Genomic DNA, 27,952 nt, shown 5'->3' on the forward strand with positions numbered 1-27,952 from the left:
CTTCAGAGTCTTAAAGCTGCTTCTTCTATATTCATGCAAAGCGGAGTGCCCAGAGGTTCTGGGTAGTCTTATTGCATTTGAAACACTTTGTAATGGGTTGCAATCTATTCTTGGTTAATAAAGTGGGTTCTTATGGAAATAGCTGTCCACTTTTCTAGGTTGTAGATAGATTTAATAGCGTGTGCATTGTATATTTAAATGAAATCATCCATCTAGGAAGATGTGAGCAACTTTCTATTAAAAGGCCCAGAACACATATGATGCAGAGTGCCAAGGAAGGGAAGGAGGATGAACTATTACCGCATTTTACTGTTGATACAGCCAGGGTACTGGGTGTTAGCTTATTTGACAAATTTCTAAAGACACTTCACATCAAGTCTGATTCTAAAAATACCATTATCTAAGCAAAATTAGTCTTGATAGCAACCTGCTCTTCCTTTCTGTTGTTTTTCTCTCAGACATTCCATTATTCCTTTCATGTGCCTGGGCAGCTACCACCTTTATTCTGCACAAGTCTCTCTAGCTAGAAAAGAAAGTAATGTAGAATTAATTAATCCATGCACAGGCCTTCGACCTATATGTACTCTTCCAGAAGGAATATCCACCTTCTCAAAGATGAGAACACTAGTTGCTCCATAGCTTGCATTGCAACTCACAAACATAATGTTGAGCAAAATAAACCAAACTCCAAAGAAACCATATTCTATTATGTCATTTATAGAAAATTAAAAAGCAGGTAATACTGCTCTGATGTCAGCAGTCAAGACAGTGGATACATTAAGGAAAGAGGGAGTGGGTGATAATTGTGATAATGCATCAAATGGCATAGTTATGATTTATGTACCTTATTGTATGTATACTTGAATTTTTAAGTTTTATTTTTTTTAGGTACACATATTAGCTGGTTGGAAGTGGGCTATGCTTAACTTACAGAAATAATTCTCTAATGGTTATTTAATGTCTAACTCCCAAGCCCCTACTTTGCCTTGTACAGAATGCCTCTCTTCCACAGACTAGCCTGACTTTGAAAAGAGGAGATTCACACCCCAGGTCTCACCTTTCTTTTCCTAGATCCAGTCCAAAACTCTCCTTCCCTTCCAAGAACCTGGATTAATTACATGCTGCCTGTCACAGGAGGACAGACAGATTGTAACTTCTCTCCCTGGGAGGGAGTCACAGTAATGACTTTTAACTCAGTGTCCTTGGTAGCGTTCAGTCCTTTATCAATTTAAAAAAGAAAAAAAAAAGGGGAAGGGAGAGTGAGAGGGAGGAAAGGGGGAGTGTAGCCCTTAGTAAAGCTTTCCTGAAACTGATCTGACCGAGAAGCTCCAGAGCCCAGCGTGGAGGGGCGGCACTGTGTGCAGTGTGGACGAGTTAGGGGCTTGTGCCATCTGGTGGCCGGGCAGCCAGCAGAGCATGCTCACTTGCTAGTTTCTCCTTTTAACAGCTGCAGTTTTGTTTAGTGGCCTTTTTTCTTCCTTTATTAGTAATTATTTTCTTTTGAATCACAATGAATTGTGGTTTTAAAAATTATTTAATCAAAAGATAAATTTTGAGGTTTTCCTGTGTGTTTCTTTATAGGGACCCCAAAGAGAGGTCTATAAGACCTGTCATCAGCAATAACCTTCAGTTCTGTAGCCATGAAAGCTTGCATTAATGTGAATAATATTCTCAATGTTTTTTTAGAATGAGAATCATCCACGAAAGCTTTTTGCCTGAAAGTTAAAAAGTTGTAAACCTAGTTTTAAAAAATAGACATTGTTGGTAATACTTAAAACGGGTTGACTTCGGAAAACATGAACTGAATTTCCCAAGAGAAGGAAAACTTGAAAATAAGTAAGCTTATTTGGTGTGGACAACAACTTGATCTAAGCAGTTGTCTCAAAACTACCATCATTCAGTTTCCCAAAAGTTGTTGCTAGGGCTGATAGATAGAAATGTAGTTATAATTTTAGATACTCTAATTAAATTACTATGCATGAACAGTTATAAAAGTAATCCTATTTATTTTATATATGTACCTTATTCAATATGCTTTTCATTCATTTTAGTGTGTTGAAAATATGTTTGCTTCTGTAGCACTGCATTAAAGTATTTTGACAGCAAACTTTTGCCAATGGTTAAAGAACTCTTTTTAAGGATGAAATACTATTCATTAAAAGGACTTGTGAAATAATTTACATTTGTTATGAATAGTTACATGTAGATGCATTTGTCATTTTTATTTGGCAAAATCATTCAGTTTGAGAATCAACCGATATTTGTTAGGTGTCTTCTGTGTGCCAGATACTTTAACCAATATTATTTTCATTGACTACTCAAAAATGTACAAATTTGATATTTTTGATACTATATGAGTGGTCATTTTATTTTTTTAAACCATCCTTGGTGTCATGAGTTATGAAGACTCCTTTGTAAGGTTTACTCGTTTATTTTCCCCTTAAGTACAAACCATTTAATTAAAAAATTCCTGTAGACTTGTAGTTTTAAATTAAAATGTTCACATTTTGCCTTGATGGGAATGTCTTTTGTTTTTATCTACTTTCTGAAATAATTAACTGTGTTTGTAAGATTGCTTGAATGAGGACCTGGGCTGTTCTGCAGCTCCTTTAAACTGCATAGCACACAGTGTGTTTTCCTTTTGAATGACTAACTGTGTAATAGAGGTCAATCAGACAGTATTTCCTCTCGTTTTGACTAAGCTCCAGCATTGATTTTGTGTCCAAAAATGTCCATGTAATTTTATAGATAGTCATATAAAGAAAATGGAAAAACCCTTAGTTGTGCTTGGGTTTTGTATATTTTTTATTGCCTGGAATTTCCTTTAATGACAACTAGAACAGTAATAACAAAACCCAATAAAACAGAATGAGAACCAACTGGTATCAACAGGGTTATTAAAATGGAAAAACAAAGACTTTGCATTTTTAGTTGTTGTTGTCACAGGGAATAATAGAGTAGCCACAATATTTTCCATTTTTGGATCTCTGCTATGAAAAGCATACTGACAGTTCCACTGTAGGTTTTAATATAGTCTTATTATCTGGTTGTCTGTTCCAGTTATATTCACCATATCGACAAAACGATGATTTTTTTTAATCTGCCATGCCTATATTAAGAAAGTAAAACCCAAAACCAAATTGCCTCTGAGTTTGTAACAACTGTTTATATTCCTTTTTCTGGCAGCAGTTGTCTTATCTGACAATATTCCCAGAGTTCTGTGCCAACAAGCCTGAAGTGGCCAAAATAAAATGCTTTGGCATGATAAGCCACTAAATAATTTGAAGTTGTGAGACCAAAACAGTCATGCCAGCTTTCAGCATGAGTTCCAAAGCAGTAAGAAGGCAAAATTGGCCAAGTAGGAGAAAGGGAAAAATAATGTGCTTTTTTCCCCCCCTTTGAGCTTTGAAGAAAATGTCAGATAAAGAAAGGAAGAAATTATATTTAAAGTATAACTTCTGTTCATTCCATCCACTATACAATGGAACATCAAAAAGTATTCAACTGATGCTATAAAATGTTGTTGGGGGAATTTAACAAATAGCCTTTTAAAGGCCTTTCAGAAAATCCAGGACTCTTGGCTTACTAAAAATTTTCTAAGTGACCTTAAAGCAGTTGTTCCTAATGAGAGGTGTGGTTCAGAATCCCAGGGCAGCTTTCTGAAAACACACTGCCCTGGGTCCACCCCCAGAAAATGTCGATATTCTGAGTCTAGGATTGAGCCTGGCAGCCACATGCTTTTAAAGTTCCACAGGTGATTCTAATGCCCAGGCTAGTTAGAACCACCACTGCCTTCCGAGATCTCTGCAACTTCCAAAAGCGCCTAGCTTAGAGTCCAGCATAATAGGCATCTGGAGAAGCCGACCCCTATCTGCTATAGGTGCAAAATAACATATTCCAAATTGCATAGCAGTAAAGGTACTGAGCATATCCAAATTAGGAACACCTTACCTTTTTGTCGCCACAAGTTCAACATTGTGTAAACTTATAATATAAAACCTAACCAAATTAAGTAATAATTTGGATGCCACCTCTCAACCCATTGGTATGTAAATATTCCATATTAAAATACTCCAAGTTACCCTAAGTCACTAGTGTTAAAGTTTTCTGAAAACAGGAAACTTACATTTGATTCCTGTTTCCATACTCTCTCCACCAACACAGAGAGAGAGGGAGAGAGATCTAAGTGGACCTCTTCTTGAGGTGTGAAGAATTGTACAAAAAAAAAAGAGAGAGAAAAAGTTAAATTCACACCAACTCTGATGTCAGAGAAGAACTTACTTTTTTAAAAAATTGTCTAGATTCTGCTAAAGAACTTTAGTTGTCTATAGGGGCAAATGGCTAAGAGGGCAAAGCAGAGAACTCAGAATCCAAGTTCATGGGTTGATATTCTGGCTCTGCTCTGGCTCTCCCTGTGTGACCCTTGTCCCCTTGATTCAGTCTCTTCTTGGAAAAACAGTCGAATCACCTTCACTGGGGCATGAGAGCTTCGTTCCTTTCCCGTTGAAAATTCCACAACAGCCAGTAAAGGAGAAGGACCGTGTCTTGAACATGGAGTGTGCAACCACTTGGCAATCATGCCAACCATTTAATTATAAGACATCAGTGATATGGATGGTTCCAAAGAGAGTCCATTATAGACTCTTGACCATTATCACATTATCATTTCAGTGGCTGTAAGTGATAAAAACCTTATGCTTAGCTGAACATCTTCATACCTATTTGAGGATAGAAAATCAGCGAAGACTCTTACCTAGTTCCATTTTCTTTAAGGTAGGTTCAATTACATAAATAATTATTAAATTTGATATTTGACAAATATTAACATTTTCTAATACATATATGAAAGCCTGATGAAATTTTAAAAAGCTTAGGTTTCCAAACTTCTTGTTACTGTCTCTTCTGCAAAAGGCAACTAAAAAGAGATCACATTTGAACTTGAAGTTTGGGCTTCCTGAACACCACATAGCAGTGATGTTTATTGAACAGCATCTGTGTGAAAGGGACTGTCTCGACACAAGCCATGCTGAAATGGATGAGAAATTTTCTCTGCCTTGGAGAAACAAGACAGAACATTGAAAGATAAATGCTATTACAGTGTAACATGGGGTAAGTGCCAAATAAATGGCTCATGGTCCTGGTAAAGGTGATAGGAATTCTGAGGAAGGAACAAGCATAAGCGGTGGGGGTCAAAGACTGAGTAGACCCAAATGAACAGGAAGTCCTAGGCTGGCATATGTAACATAAGGCATATGTGACTTACATAACAGTAAGTCATAGGCTGGTCTTTACAAAGAGGACATCTGGGTGGAATAGGACAGTGGCTGGAACAGGGGCTGTGTGCAAGGAAAGGAAGAGAGATAAGGACCTCTGTGCAAGTTAGGGCTGGTCCAGAGGTCAAGGAGTTGGGGTTGTCCTATTTGTGGGCTGCGGGAGCCACTCAGTTTTTTAGCAGAGAAGTAAAAGGATGAAGAACAGCAGGATCACCATTGGATTGTGCCTGTAATGATTTAACAGGAATAAAGATTAGGAGTAATTTAAAAAGGTAGATACCACTGCACAGTCCAGTGACAAAGTAGAGGAGGGTCTGGACTAAGAAAGTCATAGTGAAAATGTAAGGGACAGAACAGAATTGAGCTCCGTATAAAGAAGAAACAGAACATTGTGAATGATCGACTTCAAGGAGCAAGGGAGAAAAATGATTCAGGTTAACACTTTGACATCAGCGATGGACAGAATTCCTTTTCTGTGCTGGGCACCGTATTAGGCCCTGGAAGACAGTGGTGAGCAAAATGACTTCAAAAGTGAGGACCAAAGTGGGGTGCTTTTGCAGGAATTTTTGGAAAAGCGTTCAAACTCTTCTTGTTCCCATGAACGCTGTTCTCCCCATCTCCTACAAAGGATGGCAAAAAAAGTACACGGCTGGATTTCACTGACCTAGATTCACATTTGGAAACTGAGCTATAGCTATACTCAGACATGTCAGCCTGACAGCATCTCCGGTAGACATCCTATGCCTAAACTTGTAAGACACTAACGGGGTTGGCTTCCATTTCATTTTCCATTGGCAGAAGTCGGTGACTCGTCCGAATTTGGAGTCTCTGTCCTTTACCCTTTTCCATTTATTTTTTTTTTAATCTACTCTCATGGCACACAAAAGAAATCACTTTAACCACATTTGCATGCTCTCCATCTCCAGCAGTATCATATTGTTTCTTAGGTGAATCGAGTTGGCAAAACATTGGGGGGAAAAACAATGTTTTTACTTTGTGGGCTGAAATTGTACATCACTTCATGACCTATATGACACTCTAGGCTATGTCAACACCGGTTCCTTTTGGTGTTGAGGGATTAGGAAATGTGCCAGTTGAGCTGGAGAGAGGATGGTTGAGTTTTGGGTTACTGTTTCTCTGTGGAAAGCACATGTATTAAATGCCTAAAGTGTTGATGAGTATCCTATTGCTTGGTGGAAAGTTAGGAAAGCATATGGTAGAACGTAGATACTAAATTAGAAGTGACATTTTCACTGTGAATTATTCTTCAGCCTCTGAGGGAAACGTCACCACTACCTGGCACAATATTGGGATTTGGACCACCCTTAGAAATGATGGCATGCAAGGGAAAGAAACTAAATTTGCCAATCCCACAAAATCATTCTCCTAGTGTTACCTACTCCATTTAAATCACTTACCATTTTCCCCTTGTTTTCCTCTTTCAGAATGCCATATTCAGCAATCTTTAAGAATATTTCTAAATCAATTTTTCAGTTACGGTCACTGGATGGTTCTATTGCTACAGTCGATGCCTGTGTTACTCATAACACTATCCATCTACAGATGTAAAAAGCAGTTTTGGAGATAGTTTACAACAGCCATTATCTTTTTCTCAAGTGCGACTAAGTTCAAAGCTGTGACTACATGTCCAGAAGTGACTCATAGTTACGAGTTCCAAAAAATCAAGTAGAAGCTAAATGGGAGGTGTTTAATCTATTAAATTTTATGTAAAGTTTCTGATTATTTCTTCAGTCTGGCAAGAATAAGAACTCAGTATGTGTTAGCTATTAGAAGCTATAGTATCAATAGCAGCAATGATACCTTTTAGGCACAAAAGTCATTTTAGTTTAATTTGAATAGCCTAAGTTAATGGTTACCAAACTTTGGTGCACCCAAGAATCACTTAGAATACACATTAAAAATACACACCAGATTCCTGGGGTTCAGTGTGAGAAATTCTGATTCAGCAAGATCCAGGAACCACCCACTGATTCTGGTACAGGTCAGCGTGAAGAACACTTGCTCTACCTGAAACTCACCAGGCATCAATTCCTACATTTGCATTTGCTGGAGAGAAAATCCATTCCAAAACTAAATTGCTATGTCTTTGAAAAGAAAATACCACCTAAAATCATTCATGATAATACATATTGGGTAAAATAAAGGGCCTTTAGAGAAATAGCTCATGTGGGAAGGAAAACCATGCAGAAATCTACCAGATTACTGAAATATAAATGCTTGTGAATAGCTAACTTATCTCTAAAATGCTGTGTCTTTTTCTAGGAGGAGTGGGAATATATACAGAAAAGATTTTTAGCATGCTTTCTATATTGCTTTTCTCTCTATTGACAACATTTGTATATTAAAACACATTATCTGCAGTAAGTGTCTGTTGCTCTAACTCATATTAGGTACCTAGACCCTCAAAGAGGCCTCTTCACTTAAATATATGTCTGTGTTCCTTCCCAACTCTGAAGTCCTGTGGCTCAAAAACAAACATGATAATACTAAATTCTATAAGCAGGGATAGTGAAAAGAGGGAGGAAACTCAGTACTCAGTTTGGGTAAGAAGTTTGAGTCCATTGCTGAAGTGTGTTAGAATTTGAGAAGGGCTCCTAGAGAGCAACCAAAACTGATTAAAATGGGAGATTTAGTGACCAGTATTTTATACAGAGAAGGGTATGGCAAGAGTGCTGATCGGCAGCTCTCCGTTGCTCTGAGTGAGTTTGTCTTATAGGAAATTATATCAGGAGGCTTCATGATTTTGTGATTTTTAAGAGTTGTTGAAATGCTGGAATGCACTGCTAAAAGATCATTCAGTCATTCAACATTCAACAAATATGTATTGAGCGCCTACCACATGCCAAGTACTGCTGCCAAGTACTGCACATAGGGCCAGTGATGTGGTGTCTGCCTCCCTGGAAGCTTTTAAATAACCATCTGTCCTTTTGGGATGATTTGGATACTTTGGATCAGAACAGAACTCTGTTGAATTCAAATAGTTTGCCAATTGCCTAAAGGGACAGAAGTAAAAAAAATAAATATATATGTGGGTGGAGGGTATGAAAAAAGTATTACCATCTGAATCAGTTGATTTCAGTCAGCTAGTTTTCTTCTCCAAAATGCATTCCAGTATTCCTTCTTATTAATAGAAACATGAGTTTTAAATGAGCGCATTGCCACTTGGAATAAAATCCATATTTCCCAACTCTCTTTGTACCAGGTATAGCAACGAGACTAAATGTTGTCCAATGAACTGAAAGTATAGTGCTAGGTATGAAATCCAAGAAGCCTCCTTGATAGGGAGGAGTTGCACCCTTCTCGTTCTTCCTATATCTTGCTGCTTGAAATAAGAATGTGATGGCAGGAGCTCCAAAAGCCATTTTATACCTGAAGAATAAGGCCTATACCCAGATATGGCAGTGCAAAAACCTAGAAGGAGTCTGGACCTCTGATGACTTTCAAGCCACCACATTACACTACAGCCTCAAAATTCCTTTCATGTGAAAGAGAAGTAAACTTCTTGTTTAAGTCATTTCAGGAAGCAGGTGGTATCTGTTACAGCTGAGTTTAGTCCTAGCTGATAAAGGATGTTTGTGTTCCCCAGAAAATCCAATTCAAGCTGGCTGGCCTAAACAGTGAAGATTTATTGGTCCATGTGACTGGAAAGTTCCGAAGTAGCGCAGACTTTAGAGTAGATTTGATTGGTCTGCTCAGTGATGTCACCAAAGAACTGGATTCTTTTGTCTCTTCTCTCCACCTTCCACAGAAGAGCTCTTCAAAAGCTGACTGCTACTCGAGAGAGTGCAAAGACTACCAGTAACTTCTAGCTACAAGCTTCCTTATCCATACTCAGGGAGGAGGATAGTACTTTTATAAGTCCTCTTAGAAACAGGAAGCTGCTGCTTTTCCAATCATCTCCCTTCTCATTAGCTCAATTGGTCACCTGCCCATCCCTGAACCACTGACTATAACCAGGGGATGAATAACGCTGGTCAATTTAACCTGGCACTACAATTTCCTAACTGTGCATCGAGGCACCCTGGGAGCACAGCAACAAATTCATAAAGGCACCACACCAGAATATTTTAAGTCGTTTGGGCCTAACTCCTTAGGGAGCAAAAGTGTCAAGGGGTTTTGACTGTTGTTGTTCATTTGGTTTTTAGCCTAGAAGCACTGTGAAAAATTACTGAGATACTAAGGGCTACCATGAACCAAGATATTTTAGGAATTTCTGACCTGGAGCCTCAGTCCTGGAGATGGGTTGAATTAGCTTCCCCCAGATTATGTGGACTACATAAGGGATCTGTAGCTATCCAAATGAAAACGGGGTAGATACCAAGAAAGCAGGGAATAGATAATGGGGAAGCAACCACAGTGTCCACTAGACCCTTGGAAGAGCCAAACCCTCAATTCCTCTTAGGGAGAAAATTGTCTTTATTTAGGAAAATACAGCAATAAGGTCTTTGAGGTGAAAGGTGAGAGCCTTGAAGTCTTAGGGTCAGCACCACACAACACAAAAGAAAGCAAAAAGTACACGTCATTAGAAGTAATAAGTATGTGGCAATAGAGAAAGAGAAAAGGATAGGACGTAGTGAGAGGTCCAAACAGCAAAGCAGACTTTTCAAAAGTCTGTAGACACTTAGTATTCTATTTTAGTGTTCTTATTACTGCAATACTCCAGCCTAGCAAACTTGAGAAAGTCTGTTACTCTATGCCAATAGGTTTGGTTTTTGTTGGTTTTTATGTTTCATTTTTTAAGGCAATCAGAGAAAGGCTGCCATCTCTGCTTCGGTTGACATGGTTTAAAAGAGGACTAGCTGTTGAAAATTAGTTTCAGGGTATATGTAGATTCATAATACTATTCCGTCTACTTTTTAATGTATTTAGAAATTTCCATGATAAAAGGTAAAGCAATAAAGGATTGACATTTTCCTAAAAAAAAAGAGGACTAGCAAACATAAAAGAAGCCTATCTTCAAATGGGCCTAATTCAACAGAAGATGGAGCCAGAAACATCATGAGACTGTAGGCTCCCTCTTTACCTCCTTCCCCCTCGACCCCCAAAGTTGATAGAAAGCATGCAGAGGGTATAGAACAGTGGCTCTCAATCCTGTCTGCATATTAGAGTCACTTGGGGAGCTTTTAAAAAAAAATACTGGTGGGAAGTGGCTGTGGCTCAATCAGTCTCCCATATGGGAGGTCCTGGGTTCGCGTCCCAGGGCCTCCCTGTAAAAGCAGGCTCGCCCGCACACGGCAGAGAGCCACCGGCCTACAAGCACCATGAAGAGCCAACTCAGCCAGGTGACGCAACAAAAAGGGAGACAAGCAAAAACTCAGAAGAGCGCACAGCGAATGGACACAGAGGAGACAGCAAACAAGCCGCAAGGGTGGGGGGAATAAATAAAAATAAATACAGACACAGAAGAATGCACGGTGAATGGACACAGAGAGCAGACAGCACACAAAAAGCCGCAAAGGGAGGGGGATAAAAAAAAAAAAAGAAATACTGGTATTTGGGCCCCCTCCAGACCAAGTAAATCAAAATCTCTATGGTTGCAGCCCAGGCAACTATAGTCTTTAAAAGTCCCCAGCTGATTCTGTGTGGCCAGGCCTGAGGCCCACTGGCCTAGGACATTCTACAAATCATGGAATGGAGGTGCAAGCCAATCTTATTTAGATCTGAGGAGGGAGACCCTTACTAACTTGGGGGCAGAGCAGGGAGCTGGGGAGGAGTTGACATTGTTCCTTCCTGGCCCATTTAAATTCTGTCTTACAAACCAAGACCAAGGCCCAGACTGAGTTACGAGACCTGGGGTCCAACAATAACTTTGCAATTAACTACCTTTATGTGACATCGGGTAAATCAGTGGATAACATTGGATAATTTCTCCATCTCTCTGGGCCTCTGTAAAAGGGGGTCAGTTAATCCCCAAATATTATCTGCCCATGAGAAGCAAAAGTTATGTGAGCCAAATTTTAAAGTTAAAGTTATCCATGGCATTAACAAAGAGGGTGGAGGGAGACTTAAAGTCCCTCTCTATGAAAGCCCAATTTCTGCCGCAGTCCAGGAACCAAGTCTTACAAAGCCATGACGTTCCGTTTACAGGGCAGTGTGTGCTGGAGCCAGTTCCTACCAGCTTAGGAGAACTGAGAGTTAAATTTTCAGGAATTTTACAAGCCAGTTATTAAACACAGACATTATTAAAAATTAAATTGCATTAGCTTACAATTAAGTACATATATTAAAAACAAAGGTAATAAATATTCGAAATTCATTGCTTCCTAGTTACAGCACTGCATTTCATCATTAGCTGTGTTCTTGAAGTTATTTATATCTATCTTATCTGTAAGGTAGAAATACTATGTACTGGTGTGCCACTGCACATCTCTCTCAACTCTACACTCAGTGATAGAGTTGAGAGCTTGAAATTGGCCCCAGTGAAAGTATTTACACCATGAAAATCAGCAAATGCTATAAATCAGGACTTGATTTATCATTTTACTGACTGCCTAGACACCAGAAACTGGTAGAGAAATTTTTTTGTTTGTTTTTGTTTTTTGAGGTACTGGGGCCAGAGATTGAACCCAGGACCTTGTATGTGGGAAGCCGGTGCTCAACTACTGAGCCACATCAGCTCCCCTGAGTTGGTTTTTCCATTTGTTTGCTTGTTGTTTGTTTCTTTCGTTTTGTTTTTAGGAGGCACCAGGGACCGAACCCGGGACCTCCCATGTGGGAAGCAGGCACTCAGCCACTCTAGCCACACCCACGCCCCTAGAGATAATTTTAATAATGCAGATTAAAGTTAAAAATTGTGTCATGTCTGTAACCATTACACTGAGGGAAATTCTCCCATTATTCAAAAACTATTATGCAATTCAGCAAAGTAACACCACACAAGCAAAGTGCCAATATATATCGTCATTGTTTCACTTATCTTACTAATGTATATAAAAATATTAACCAACATTCATGTTGAAAGTACCCTGATTTGTCAAATGCAACCATAGGTTGGCCTTAGAGAGAAGCTCTACAAAAACGTTCTTTGTAAATTAATTAGCAATAAGGAAATTATAGTAGAGTATTGACTATTTTATTATTTGTGAATTGTGTGCTACCCATCCTTTATGTCAGTAAAATGTGTAATAAACTTATGTGTATATGTTATGCATATGTTATGCAACATATGTGTATATGTTATGTTTTCCCCTGGACAGCTGGTTGTTAACCATTTACCAGCATGTTACTGCCTGAAGCTAAAGACCTCAGGGCACTGTGTCAAAGACTTTTTTCCTAACCACTTAAGCTAAGAGTGCATTTAAGTAGAGTGATAAAATTGAGGGCCCTAGTGATGATCTTCTTCACCCTATTCCAGAAAAATAGAATGCTCTTACATGGGCACAGACTCCCTAACCCTCAGGCAACCATTTCATAAATGGCCAAGCAGACTGGACAGAGAACTCGGAATGACTCTGAGTAAAGTAAATATTACAGAAAATTTTTTAATTCATCCCTACAGATGAGAGAGCTAGAGAATCATTTTCTCATAAAAGAATAAGCATTAATCTACCAGTGGTGGGATCAGGGTAAAACAGGGCTGATCCTGGACATCAGTGTGAAGTGTGTGCAATTGGCCATTTCTCACCTTGAAACCTGCCTCTCTGTGTTCCAAGTGCTCCTAATACCTCTTCATCCACTGTCTTTTCCATTCCCAAAGACCTTTGCCCTTCTTTCATTTACTCAAAGCACAGAATAACTGCCTTAAAGGGAATGAACAATGTAGTCCAGATAGCAAACTCAAATGGATTCAGGGGCATTCAAATACAAACTTTTTAAAATGTTTCTCTACAGGAAAGGTGAGCCCACAGGCTGCCAGTGAGTGAACTCTGATTCTAATCTTTCAAGCTAGATGTAGCATGGTGAAGTTTGATATGACAGGAAAAATGTGGGCATTTGTGGGCAATGTGGGCTATGGATTTGACCCTGCATACACTGTCTTGATGTGTTACCCAAGACAAATTACCAAACTTCTCTGAACTTTGGGTTTTCTTTTCTGTAAAAATGGAGGTAATACAACTCATACAGAGTTGTGAGAAATGAAGGAGGATGTTTAGATTAGAGCATCAATAAATAAGAGCTGTCCAATCAGTGCTCCGTTTGTTATTTGCTATCACATGGTCCAAGGGAAACTTAAAGATCAACAAGCCCCTAGTACCTAAAAGAATCAACCTTTGACTGTGGGATTTGGGGTGCTAAAGGGTGTGATGGTGCAGGTATCTGGAGATGACCCCAAGAGTCAAGTAGACAGCTATCTACTGTACTTACATACAAGACATAAGAATAAGACTGGGAGATTTCATTCTGCAGCAAAGCTAGTCTTAAAAAAAGATAGGTAAAGGTGAAGAAGGAGCATGCAATCCCACATTTGCATATTGTGGACTGAAATTCCTTCCTCTCCATCCCTGAAATCAAGAACTAGTCAGGACTGTGACTCTTCCAGAGAAGTTCCCTTTGTTCTCTTGCCCCATGCTCTGCTCCCCAACAACCTTCCTCAGAGCTCAGAGTGGGGCTCCCACAGAGGCCCCCGATTCTGAGGGTTCCTCCCAGATGTGGTATGAGACTTGTGGTTGTAGTTTGAATAACAGAAGAAATCTCTCCTCCACTTACTCTTGTGGGGTGAATAATCTGAGCAGAGACGACAGCTCCAAATGTGAGGATTTGTTGAGAGCTAACTCTCAGTGGCAATATTTGACACTAAAAATTTGCCCAGGTGTAACTAAAAAGAGCCATGTAACCTTATTCTTAGGATCTGCAGAACCTGACAAATCAGAGAGGAGGTTCAAAAGACATCTCTGTTTCTGGTCATTTTGAGCTGATGCTTGGAGAGACTATACATAACGAATATGTGATATCAATTCGAGCATAGTACCCATAGCTATTTTGGCTCAGCCTGGAAAGGATTGCCAAGGCTTAATGCCTGCTAATATTGCCAGGCATTCAATAAACTCTTGATGGATGGATAAATAAATGAAAGAATAACTTTAGATTCCAGTAGCAACGAACAGTGTGCTTAATCAAGCATCACATATCATATATCTCAATAGAATCTTTAACCAGTTGCTTTTAAATTGGTTCAGTTTTGATATGTTGAGATGGGTACATATATATATTTCATAGGAAGATTAATTGTGAGCAAGCCAAACAAGTTCTGTGAATATTTCCTAAACATACATCAGTATCTTCCATACTTGATCAGTAAGTCCTAAATTGTTCTGTGAAACAACATAGCACAGGAATTTTTTTTTTTTTTTTTTTCCTGTATTGCAAAGAAAGCATGAGTAGGAAGTGGAATAATGGAGCTGCCTTCCAGTCCTTTGGATTAGAAAATTCCCAGAAATGTTTGGAACTGCCGGAAATGCCTGCAATACCATGGCCATGTGGATTCCCTTGGGCTGAAAGCCAGACAGTTCCCACTCCCTTTTGTGACAGCTACCCTCTGGGGAGCAAGCTGGTTCCTCCAAACCAGCATCTGTGTAACAGACGACCACAGCATGGCCACGACGACTCTCAATGCCATTTCCTCTGTGCGATCTGCGTGCCTTCTTCATTAAGAAGGTGCCTGTGATAGAAGCAAGGGTGACTTTCTTTTTCCTGCTGCCATACCATTCACATGCTTCTCCTGCCCTCAGTTATAGTCATGTCCTGACAGCAGAGCCTGTGACTAAGTCATCTTTGTACCTCTTTTCCTTTCGCATCTCACACTGCCATCATGCCTGACCCAAAAGGGGTCTCCAGCAGTGACTGATGAACTGAACCCAACACCATTTGTATCCAATATTAGTGGTAATGCTCTAATTATTTCATGTGATGGCAAATAATTCCTTTGGGCAGTGGCAAAAGTCAGAAAAGGCATCTGGGGCAACAACTTGACTTCTCAGATCCTTTCTCAGAGCCCCATAGAACTCACTTATATTATTCAGAGTTTCGTCTGGGGCATCTCAGGATATAGAGTAATCTGCTGTCAGGGCAGGGATTTGTAATGACGTGTGGAAGGTTTGGGTGCTTTCTTCCTTCCGCTCTGGCTTAAGCACGGTGGAAGCAGGAAATACGGTCCCTGAGGTTAAAAGAACACTTTGCAGAGCGTTCTGTAGCAATTCCACCTCCTCCACCCTTTCTTAGGAAAAAATGTTGGAACATGGAACTAATCAGCCCAACAGCTGCATTCTCAGGATATTTGAAATGATGCTCATCTTTCAAAAAAGCTCTGTGCGTCCACAAAACAGAAACAAAACTTGTTCCCTAAACTTGCCATTGCTCAGTCCTTTGGCAGCCTCAGCTCTTTGAAGTGGTACCCTGCCTGGCGGACTCCCCATTTGGGCACAATAGGGAAAAATGTTAGAGAGAGAGAGACAGTCTTCCCGAATCTTTCTCTGTGCGTTCTTTAGAATGGCAAGCACCCCGCATTGTGTCTATAGATGTATCTCCTAAATCCAGCTTTAAATAAATGGCAAGCTGTTTTACTCAGTAACAACATTTAAGAAAAAAGGGAAACAACCACTCTCTGACAGGAAAAAAGAAACCTGTTCTTCATCCCAAAAGTCTGAAATTCTTTGTGTTTAGAATAAATACACTTTAAGCTTTTTTTTTTGGGGGGGGGGGGCGGGATTTATAGGTTATCTATTGTTACCACTTCCAAAATCCTTTTCATTTAGATAGGCTATGCCCGACATAGCCTTCGTATTTTTTTTCTTTCCACAATTAAGCCAAACCTCTCACTGCCCCAGATGGGGTTTGTTCTAATTATTAAAAGTCATTTCTTTGGACACATTTTTTAACTGTCTTAAATTAATAACCATGGAGCCTTGATAAATTAATTGAAAAGCTTCTCCTAAGGTGGTTTTTGTTGGTTTTGTTAAGACGTGTATTTTAAGAGCAACTCTCAGTAAAATTTTTCAGCAAATTACTTCATATATTTCCAGCTTCAAAGTTATTTCCCCACTATGGATATTATAATTCCTTTCCTTCGGGTAATGAAAAAAATGAAACTATCTTCAAACAATTCTAGGTTGAGTTCTGGCCCTTACATCAGTAATTTTAAGAATGCCCCCATCAGAAGCTGTAAATCATAAATATCACGCCAAGGAAAAGGACATGCATTAGCGTGAGAGAAAAACAGTAATTAAAATTTCAAATAACTGACATCCATTGAAGAACAACAAATAAATCAAATAGGAACTGAAAGGGAAGCAGATTGTTCACTCACAATAGTGAGAATGGGGGAAGGGGACAGGGCACGGAGAAGCCGGAGCCAAAGCAAAGCACAAACTGGAAAGGATATACACAATCTTCATTATTCCAGTGGAACTTGGCACCTTCTGAGGTAGGCACAACCTTGGAGAGTTTAGTTTGTTCTCTTATGATAAACAAGAAGTGAGACCTGAAAACAGGCTTTGATAACACTTCCTCTGGAATGTACAACATTCCATGTTTCTGCTTCATAGTTACCACCGGACATGCATGAGTCAGGCTGTGGAGGTGGGAGCTTGCCCAGACCGCTTATGGAACTACCAAAGATAGAGGCAGACTGAGAGGTGTGACCTTCCATGCTTTTTTCTCCTTCATTTCATCTTGGACTAGGAGACATGGGTGATTCCTTTATCTGTGGATCAAGACTGTAGTGACTCATCCGAGACTGGAACCAGAAAACCAATTGACATTTATCTGGTGCTTGCAAATAGTGGAAGCAATGAGCCAGTGTATACGTTGGGTCAGATGCCCCCCACATTTCTCCCAGTTGCTTAGAAAATTAAGTTAATGGGTGTTAGATTTCCTGGATTTTGTGTTGTCTGGGTCTTAGCTTGCCCAGGTAACAGAGGCCACACGTACCATGTTTTAAGGACCTGTGTGCAAGAGGAAGCCAAGATTTCCTTTTGAATCACTGGGGTCCTACTTGGTGGTGGCTGGCCCAGGAAACTGTCTCCCAAGTCCTGAACTTCTCCAGTCCTTGTGCTTGTTGACTGTTCAGTCTTGACTGCAAACATGCCTGATTGTCTTGGCCCATTTTTAACAGCACCCAATAAACAGATGCAGACAGTGTAATTCCATCCTCTGTCCCCAGGAGGAAGGATATTGGCCATACTGGCCGAAAACGATTGCTGAAAAGTTTCACAAAACTCAACAGCCATCTTGCATATGGACTCAGCACTACTTCTACACATGAAGAAATCGCTCTCCTGTTGGGTTGCTGGACTGTTTCATAAATCAGGGATCACAGAATAACAGAGACAGACATATATGGTTTGGTATACACAATGGGTTTTTTTCTTTCCCTCCCCTCCCCTCTCCTCTCCTCTCTTCTCCTTTCCATGCCTTTAAGTGCTGTACACTCTCCAGTTCCGCCCAGGCACCACCACTCCCTATTGTCTTACGTCCAAAGTCATTTGGGTGAGGCCCACAGAATATAATGCCTTTCTGTATGGCATAAAGGAAAGAAAAACAAAAAACCCACCTTGGCCTCATTGATTTTAGTCAGGTTTCATATTAAATGTGATTACATTTCTATTTCTTGTTTTTCTGAGGCAGTGAAATTGTTTATATTGTGCAGTTGATCATGTAGGTGATCACAGTAATCTTGTGGATTTCTGTATCCTTTGAAAGGGTGAAAGAAATGAAGAAATAAATCAGTTAGTTGCAAATATGTTTTTTTTTTCGCAAACAGCCAGTGACTTACAAGAAACAGATGGAAGAGAACACACTTATTATACATTTATTTTGTTCTAGGAACTTGTGCTGACTGCTTCACATACATTATCTTTGCTTTTTAATATTTTAAGGAGGTTACCAGGGATTAAACCCACCACTGAGCTACACCCACTCCCCATGTTTTTAAAAATAATCTTCCAGTTACCCTATGGGAAATAGATATTACATTGTCATCCCATTTTACAGCAGAGACAATTGAGGCTCAGCTTAAGTGACTTGCCCAAGGTCGTACAGTTAGTGTGTAGCTGAGCAAAGCTTCAGACCCAGATCTGTCTGACTCTAAATCCTATTCTTTGTTTACTGCATTATGCCTGGACTTGCATTCAAGGAGGGAGCAGCCTGGGTGAAGAGAGAGAAATTGCTCCAAAACTCATATTAAAATTAGTCTTGAATTTGAGAAGTTTGGGAACTTTATAGCAGTTCTTTTTTTTTTAAAAGATTTATTTATTTATTTCCCCCATGCCCCACCCCCCATTGTCTGCTCTCTGTGTCCATTCACCGTATGTTCTTCTGTGTCTGCTTGTATTCTCATTAGGCAGCTCCGGGAACCAATCATGGGACCTTACAGAGTGGGAGAGAGGCAATCATTGTCTTGTGCCATCTCAGCTCCCTGTTCTGCTATGTCTCTTATTGTCTTTATCTCTTTATTGTTGTGTCATCTTGCTGCGCCAGCTCTCTGCATCGGCTGGCACTCCCTCGTGGGCCAGCACTGCGCATGGGCCAGCTCACTGCAGGGGCCAGCTTGCCTTCACCAGGAGACCCTGGGCATCAAACCCTGAACCTCCCATATGGTAGATGGGAGCCCAGCTGCTTGAGCAACATCCGTTTCCTATAGCAATTCTTTATAAGAGACCTAGGTAGGAGGGATGCTAGGCCTGCAAGACTATTGGATTATGTATGAAATAATGTAGGCCTTAGAGTGGAAGCTGAAGGGAGCAGATGTGGCTCAAGTGATAGGGCTTCTGCCTACCATATAGGAGGACCTGGGTACAATCCCTGGGGCTTCCTGGTGAAAAAGAAGAAGAGGAAGCATACCTACATGGCAAGCCAGTGCCCACATGGTGAGCCAAGTGCCCACGTGGCAAGCTGAGTGCCCACATGAGTGCCTGCATGGCGAGCTGAGTGCCCATGCCTGCGTGGTGAGCCCAGTGCCCGCATGGCAAACCGAGTGCCTGAGCAGTGAGCCAGTGCCCGCACAAGTTAGTCACGCAGCAAGATGATGATGCAATGAAAGAGAGATGAAGGGGAGAGCCTAGGTGAAGGACAGCAGAAACCAGGAACTGACGTGGCTCAGCTAACAGGGAGCCTCTCTCCACATCAGAGGTCCCCAGGATCAAATCCCTGTGAATCCTAGAGGAGAAAAAATGAGAAGAGAAGACAAAAAGAAAAATAGGTACAGAAGATCACATAGCAAATGGACACAGACAGCAAAACCAGCAAGGTGGGGGGAGGGGAAGAGGAAAGGGAGAAAATAAATCAATAAATCGTAAAAAAAAGAAAGGAAGTTGAAGAAACTACCATAGGAGCAGGATGGGTGTAGTCTTACACAGGCCTAAGAAAAAAATGATTGACCTCCAAAACAGTGTGTCTTAAAGAGAGAGAAGGTCAAAACTTGCCAGAAAAGTAAACAGGATTGCAAACTGGGTGCTTGAACCTTCTCTATCAGGGCACTTCAGTCAAAATATTAGTAGTTTATTAAGGTCTTACCATGTACTAGTCAATATACCTTATGCATTATCTTTACATAATTTTCACAATAGTTATATAAGGTGGATATTATTACAGGTAAAAAAACCAAGCAAAAAAAAAGCTTAAATTTACAGACCTAGTAAGACTTGAACCCAGGTCTAACTCCAGACCTCATGGTCTTATTGTGCTTCCTACCACACAGTAATAAAGTGAAGGCTGCTATTGCTATCTTTTGGAAGCAGCCAAAAAAGAAGGTCTACATAAGAAGCAATTAAATAGCAATTCATAACAGAAGAGAGCTACTTGGGCCTGCATTTTTTCTCTCAAACATGCCTCTTATTATTTCCTGGCATATATGTTATAAAGAGGCCTGAATTAAATGTCAGTAATTTACTTAGAAAATGTAACCTTTGGGAGTGAGTGTCTTTAATTTCCCAGTTGTCCACATAGATGTAAGATTTCTCAGTCAGGACTCTAAAGAACTCACCCTCATGTGCGATCCACTCTATGGGCCTCACTCTTTCAGGGGACAATTCAAGTAAGAAGTGCAGGTGAGATATTAGGTCAGTTCCTTTTGTTACACTAGACTGCCCTGTGTTGTAATAGAATCACATATGAAAAAAGAATTGATGGTACTACAAGAGAATAATAAGTTGCAAATGAGTATAAAAAGTCATTATGGGAAAGCAGATGTGACTCAAGCAGTCGAGCACCTGCCTCCCACTTGGAAGGTCCCAGGTTCGGTTCCCAGTGCCTCCTAAAGAAAAAAAAAGTAAACAAACAAAACAACTCAAAGGATCCCATGTGGCTCAGTGGTTGAGCACCAGCCTCCCACTATATGAGGTTCCAGGTTCAATCCCCAGACCCAGGACCTTAAAAAAAAAAAAAGGTCATTATGGTAATCCTTAGGAGGGAAAGGTCTGCCAGGTCTACGAAAGTAAAAAATAGAGCAAAGTGAGCTAATTAACAAGGCTTTGAGTTGCACAGATCTGAGTTTGAGTCCCACCTGTATGACCTAGACAAAGTCCAGTTTCTTCGTCTATAAAATGGGAAGCTTATGAGATTAGATAATAAATGTAGAATGTTATCATGGTGCCCACTTATTCTTATTATTACATAGTTACCTGTTTGCCTGTCAGCCCTCCTCCATTAGACTGTGATCTCTACCCTCACATCTCTGTCTCTTAGCCTTTCCTACCTGGCGTGGGGGGGGTGGGGGTGGACTTATTGCTAAATCAGATTAATGACCATCCTGAGTGCTACACGGTCCTACTTTCATATAGACTCAGGGCAGACCAGCTTACTCAGTCAAGGCCATCGTCCAAATCCTTGCTTTGGTGAACCATGTGGTAGAAGATGGACTGTGCTTAATAGGACAAATATAAGAGCGTTCTCTCCGAAATACAACAAACGTACAATACAAAAACATGATGCTAATAATAGGGGGGTGTATGGAAAAAATACATCTTATATAAGCTATAGGGCATAGTCAGTGGTAATATTTTGATGATGTTCTTTCATAATCTGTAAGAAATGATCCAAAACAATGCAAGGTGTTGGTGGAGGGGTGATGTATGGGAATTCTGCCTGTTATGCATGAATGTTTTGTAAGCTCACAAGTTCTCTAACAAATATGTGTAGATCTATATTTTTTTAAATGTCTGCTTTGGCCACACCATCTTACTGATGTGTCTTACTAACAAAAACTAGATAAACAGTAGTTTGAAAACCTGAAAATGAAACCAGAAACATACTTTAAAAGGACAGGAAAAACAACCTTGCAATTCTTCCTAAGAATCATAATTTCATCATGTTTTTCTCTGCTGAGTAAACTGAAGTAGTAGACAGAAACTTGAACAGAGTAATGTTCTTAGGCATCAACTGCAGGTTTATATTCCAGCCACTCTGCCTGTCTTCTTTCGTGAAAACGTGGGGAAACATTCTGCTCAGGCCTGCTGTTTCCCTTTATAGATCATGCAGCAGATGAGTGACCACCGCTACGACAAACTCACTGTGCCTGATGACATGGCTGCCAACTGCATATATCTCAATGTCCCCAGCAAAGGGCATGTCTTGCTGCACCGAACCCCGGAAGAGTACCCAGAAAGTGCAAAGGTAAACAACCACCCTCCTGTCTACCATGGCCGGGCAGGCCTCCTTGCCAGTCTTCCCGCCTGGAGATCCTTCCTGACAGTGTGACAAATACTAGGGGCTGCCTTTTCCTCTGTACGTATCAAATTGTTAAGAAAGCAGAGAGGGTCATTCTAACTCAGGGCACAAGGAAATTTTACCTAACTTACTTTCTCATTCCCGGCGTTGGTCACTAATGCACGCAGAGTAACTGAGGCCTTCTTGCCTGGTGTTCAGAGCTGGTCAATAAGTACTGGGGTCTCCCAAGCCTGTGCTCCAGCTCTGATTAAATGTACCTCCCCACACTAAGCACAGAGCCTATAACCAGTGGTCAACTGTGTCGTTTTCTGACAGACCTGAGCTGCCCTCATCTTAAGGCAGAGGAGTATGAATGACCCAAAGAAGGCGGTGCTCCCTGTTAGGTGTTTAGTCGGTGGAGAGGAGGGTGGGGAGGCGGGTGGGATGCACTTCTTAGGTAGCAAAAGCTCTTCTTTGTCAAAAGGAGAGAGTAGGAGGAAATTCAATACCCTTGGAACCAGCCAAATCGTATCTGTAAGGGTCTCTGCATTTGCGTCCCAACAAAGGAATTGTCCCTGGATCTGGAATTCTTTCCGGGTCTAAGAAATCTTCCTTGTCTTCCTGACACTCTTCCAGGCTCATCGGTATAGCTTAGTAATTTCAACTTAATCTTACCAAGCAGATATAACAGTCCTCAAACATAGCTCCTTCAAGTGTCCAGATCCCCTAGGCATATTAGCACCTTCGCATCTGCCCAGAGGAACAAGATATTTACACTAAGCAAGACAGAAAAGCCTTTTAATAACTACAGATTTTATTGTTTTATATCTTAAGATAGAAAAATAGTTTATGGTACCTTCTAACTATATGATACTGTAGAGTTAGAAGGTTTATCCTCTAATGATAAGATCTTTCTCTTGGCAGATAAAAAGGGAAGGGTGGGGGAATACATAGATAATCTTTCTCTACTTCCATGGCTGAAAATGTGAACCTGAGGAAATATAGGACTCTTGGGCCCACACAGGGGCTTAACCCCCTCTCAGGCACAAAATGGTTCTCATACTTTAACACGCAACAAGATTGTGAAAAATGCAGATTCCTGCCTCTCCCTGCCCTCCCTCCCCGGCATCTGCAGTTTCAACCAGTACCCGGGTCACAGAACGCAAATTGAGAAACACAGCTCTGGATTGTTCATGCCTCCTCGCCACGGCCATCACCACAGACCATTAACTGTCTCTGAATTCAGCCCTGAGTCTATGAGTCATAACTAGATGACAGTAACACCAGGCCGGTCTCGGAGGGCTTCCCCCGGGCTGGGCTCTGTGCCAAGCATGCTGCTTTGCATTAGCTTATCAATCTTTACAACAGCCCTCTGAAGGCAGTAGTATTTTTCCAATCTTACAGAGAAGTAAACTGAGGCTCAGAGGGGCTGTCACTTGACTGAAGTCACACTGCAATTAGCAAATTGACAGAGCAGGGATTGGAACCCCGCTCCATTTGGCTCCAGCACTTTTAATTAACCGCTGTACTGATTTTTAAGGAACACATTGCCTCCTAAAGAAGCGTGATAGATTGTTTCTAAGCAGTGTGTTTTCAAGTGATTTTTGTAAAAAAAAAAAAAAAAAAAAGCTTTACTTGCTCATCAGAGAAAAATCTGTGGACTGTGTTAATTTGTCTTGACACATACTTTCTATTCAGGTCAAAAGATACTGTGTAATTCACGCCTGCCATTTAAAAGCAGTTTGACCTGAAATAGGTCATTTAAGTTATACTTCATCACATTTTCCCAGAAGTGTAGGCAAGGAAAGAAACATTAAAATATAGTTCAGAGAGTTTTCAAGACTGGAGAAAGAGTAATATTCAGACCAAAGGCTTGGCCACCTCCTTTCACGAGTCACGTAATCGAGCAACATCAGTGAAGAGTGAAGGGACCTCTAGTAAAAACCACATTCCTGACACATCTTTGGCTTTGCGGTTAAAGCACAAGAGCTGGCGGTTAACCAGCTGCTACTAGCTCCCCGGGTATGGCTGTGGGCACGAGTGTGTCTTCGGAGCATGTGTGCCTGGGGTGAAATAAGTGAAAAGTCTAACCCGCCAGCTGAATTCCTTCTTTACAACGCAGGAGTAAGGCAGAAACCTAATCCTTCTTCTCTTCCTTTCCCATGATTCCTACTGTAGGTGTATGAAAAACTGAAGGACCATATGCTGATCCCTGTGAGCAATTCTGAACTGGAAAAGGTGGACGGGCTTCTCACTTGCTGCTCGATTTTTATTAACAAAAAGGCCAGCTCCTGAGCTGCAGAGTCCCTCCTTGTAGCCGGCAAGCTGCACACATGAGGCTGCTGGCTGTGCACCCACTCTGTTGTTTTCATTGACAATCTACTGTGCTACTAACTCTTGTTTACAAAAATGTAATTTTAAGTGTAATTGCTTCATTCCATACCCCACCCTCGCTCCCCTCACGGTGGTACCTAAACGGTGGATTTGCTAAATGAATTAAGCAATCTAGAAAATAGAAAATATAGAACTAATGAACTATTGAAATGTGAATAATATCAGGAAGGAACACTCATTTTAGTATTTGCATTAGCAGTGTGAAAATCGTTTCATTGCCGGTATGTTCTGAAGAATGTGTTCTTGATCAGGCAAATAAGATGATTTTTTTTCTTTCTCTGTGTCAATAATCATCTTTGACTCCTGTGAAATTCCCTTGTCCATGTATATCCTCCCCTTTTCCCTCTTTTGTTTCTGCACTCTGACATTCTTCTTCCAGTTACTTTCTTTTGCTTCTTCCACTTGTATCATAGTCACCTTGACCTTGGGTAAACGCTAAGGTCTTGCCTCCTGGGTGCCTTCCTGGCAGGTCCAGCCTGTCTGCCTACGGTCTCCTCTGCCTCACTCACCGCCCAGAGGCTAAACAGGCCCCTCAGCAGAACTCTGACCAAAATCAGAACAGCTGTTTGGGGGCATGATATAATACAGAAGCACATCCTGGACAGGTTTGGACCAGAGATCTAAATTCCAGAAGAGGTTTGGAAACACCCCATGGGTACAATGTTTTAGAAGGTCTTTAAGTCACATTCCATGAATTTTTGTTTCATTGGTGAGCATATATAGACCTTGGAGAAAGGTCTTATTTTTTCCTTATTCAGCCCATTTCTATTTCCCCCCACCCTGACTCAGCCTTTTACTTCCTGCAGTTATCCTGCTCCAGCAAAGTTCTTTCTTTCAAAAGAGACGTAACATCTAAAAAGTGATCATTGACGGTACAGTGCAACCTAGAGAAAACAGCCTCGTGGTCATGGAGCTTGTTCAGGAAGTGAGCGTAAAACCAACCTCAGACAATGGACAATTCTGCTTTGAAACATCCGTGAATATTTCTGTGGAATTCAATAAAAAATTCTTTCTTTTCTAGGCTGCAGATTACACAACCTTAAACTGACAGGGGTCTCCCACAAAGAACAATGCCACAGTGAGGGAAGAGACCATTGTCTTTACTTAAAGCTGAAAGAGTCAGCCTATTAGACCAGGGAAATGGTACTTTCCAAAGGATGGTGACTGATCCAAGCATGTTATCAAGCTTCCTAGTCATCTCCTCCTTTCCTGTATTGCCTGTGGCTTATTGTTTAAGAATCAGGAATATTAAGAAATATTACTTCATGCCTTGTTCTCTTCTCCTGCATGTTTATAATCAAACATTTTTTATATTGGTGACCAAGGGAGAATTACCTTCATTCATTTCAATTCCCCCTTAGCAGGCAGAAGTGGTAAACCTCTGAGAAAATCAAAGCATCCCTGGCTGCCATCAGTCTTTTTCATTTATTGAATGGTTTTATCGCAGAAATTGGAAGAAATTCCTTCTCTTCCTTGTAGGTGTGTGCCTCCTGTGAATGAACCATATCTTGGTCACTGTCACATTTCAAACTGAGTCATCATGGATGAATAATATGTTTTTATCAGAAAGAGAATGAATGTTAACTATATGCCAAAGTTAGTAAAGAAAAATTTTTCTCAGCAAATATGGCTGCCCTTTTGGGTTAGATCTGAACCCATGCTGGCAAAAGTAGAAATTCTCCCTGTAAAAGTTTGACATCTCAAAAAACAGCTACAGGAAAAAATAGCCCAAGCAGCCAGTTGATGGTTAATATTAAGGCTAACTAGCATGTATTTTTCAATAAGTTTTCTTCTATCATCCCAAATTAAAGAACTCTTCCCTATTATGTTCTGTCAATTGCAGGTGAATAGATTTTCCTTTTGAGAAATTTGTTTTACAGAAGGCTGTTTTTCACTTCTCCTTTCCTTTGCTCCTTTCCCTCTTTCCATCCTTTGTCTCAAGAAATCACTTAGAATTGGTGTGCCTCTTCTGCAGAACTCATTCTGCACTATGACATTACCTACTAAGCTGGCTTCCTTGGACTCCCTATGTGATGTGATCATGTGAAAACCTAAAATACTTGCAGCATAGTAGTGTTATATCTTTGATGTTCTCATCAGGATAATGTTATCTTTGAAAGGAAATATTAACCATTATATAAGTTGCTCCCTCTTGTCCATTGTGATTTGTAAGGATGGATAAACTAACAGAAATGGCTTGACATTATAAAGACATTAAAAATTGTATTTAAGCAAGTAAAAGTTGAGTCAGAAGTACTTGGTCAATAAGATTCAGTTTAATAAGAACAGTATGGAGAAAATACATTTTTAAGCATTATTTCTTCAACTAGAAGGATTGCTATGGAAATCAGCAGGCAGATCTTTCTAATGTGAATTGATCTTTTGAGCTACTGTGAACAGATTTCTAAGGCCATCTCTTCATCCTTAAGGGGGGTAAAAAGTCTGTAGATGAATAATGTGGCTTATGTAGAGTTGCACGTTAGTCTTCATAATTATTTACTCTACAGCACTGAACATGATTTCAACATGGTGTTAGATTTGTGCGTTTTATTTCATTGGCCATCTCGTTCCAGCCAATGTATGATCATCCACTCTGTGTGCCAAAACCAGTAATGCCTTTCATGGCCCTTTAGTCCGGAGAAGTTCTGCACTGATTTTAGTCTCTTGCTATCCTGATCCTACATGTATACCAATCATGACGGAATAAAGTGTGAATTGTACTGTGATCAATAGCATATGTCTCTTTTTACAACAGAAACTACTATGATGAATTAAGCTATCATTTCTTGCTCTCAGAGATAAGATGCTTTCTCTCTTGTCCTACAGACTATGGAATTAGAAGCACTGAACCTGTAAATCAACTGCCTTCAGAAGCTTAGATTAAAATATTTGAAATGGTACTTCATACATGAGGCACCATGTATACATATGTATACACCATGTATACAAATATACATATGAATCACAATAGGTCAGCAGATCTTGATTTCATATGTTCTCTCCTTCAAAGGCTTCCTTTTTTCCTTTTAATTCCGAAAATAGTTAACATATTATATGGCTCAGTTATGGAGGCAGTTGAGCAATTTTTTTGTTCCCTCATGTGAGAGTTTGATTTTTGTTTGTTTCTTTTCTTTCTTTTTTTTTTTAACAGATGAATATAAGCAACTTCTATTTTAGAAAATTTGAGGAAATTTTTAGAAGAAACTTATTTTCAACAATTTTTTTTCAAGTTGAATGTACTTTTTTTTCTGATTGTAAAAATAACTGCTCAGTGTAAAAATAAAATTCAAAAAATACATAAAAACTATCAAAACAAAAGTAAAGGAAAAAACACCCAAAATTTCATCACCCACACATAATTTTTATCACTATTAACATTTTGATTACTATCCCTTCTCACAGCTATGAATGGATATAGATATAAATATATAGAATTTTACATAATCATGCTATTCTATAGCCTGATTCTTCCACTTAGCAATATATTGTGTGCATCTTTCCATGCCAATATAAATCTATATCAGCAGTTTTAAAAGCCTGAGTATTCCACAGTACAGTTGTGGAAGTGGCTCTTTCTAACTTATAGGAGTGTTACATCACAGATGGTCAGTATGCCCACGTTGCTATAAGCCAGGGGTCTTCAAGTTGTCAAGAACATGCTGCTTATAAGTTTTCACACATCCCCA

At 40.1% G+C, this 27,952-nt stretch overlaps 1 protein-coding gene across 1 annotated transcript in view; it reads left to right on the plus strand.

Annotated features, from left to right (window-relative positions):
• DDAH1 (dimethylarginine dimethylaminohydrolase 1) overlaps positions 1-26,992 on the plus strand; it is a 192,865-nt gene extending 165,873 nt beyond the window's left edge. The window contains exons 5-6 of the mRNA XM_004480899.4: positions 21,696-21,839; positions 24,051-26,992. Of these exons, the coding sequence (XP_004480956.1) occupies positions 21,696-21,839; positions 24,051-24,167 (261 nt within the window). The 3' untranslated portion in view covers positions 24,168-26,992. The remainder of the gene's footprint in view (positions 1-21,695; positions 21,840-24,050) is intronic.
• The last annotated feature ends 960 nt before the right edge of the window (positions 26,993-27,952 follow it).

This window comes from Dasypus novemcinctus, chromosome 9 (genome assembly GCF_030445035.2).
Source record: "Dasypus novemcinctus isolate mDasNov1 chromosome 9, mDasNov1.1.hap2, whole genome shotgun sequence".
NCBI classification, from domain to species: Eukaryota; Metazoa; Chordata; class Mammalia; order Cingulata; family Dasypodidae; genus Dasypus; species Dasypus novemcinctus.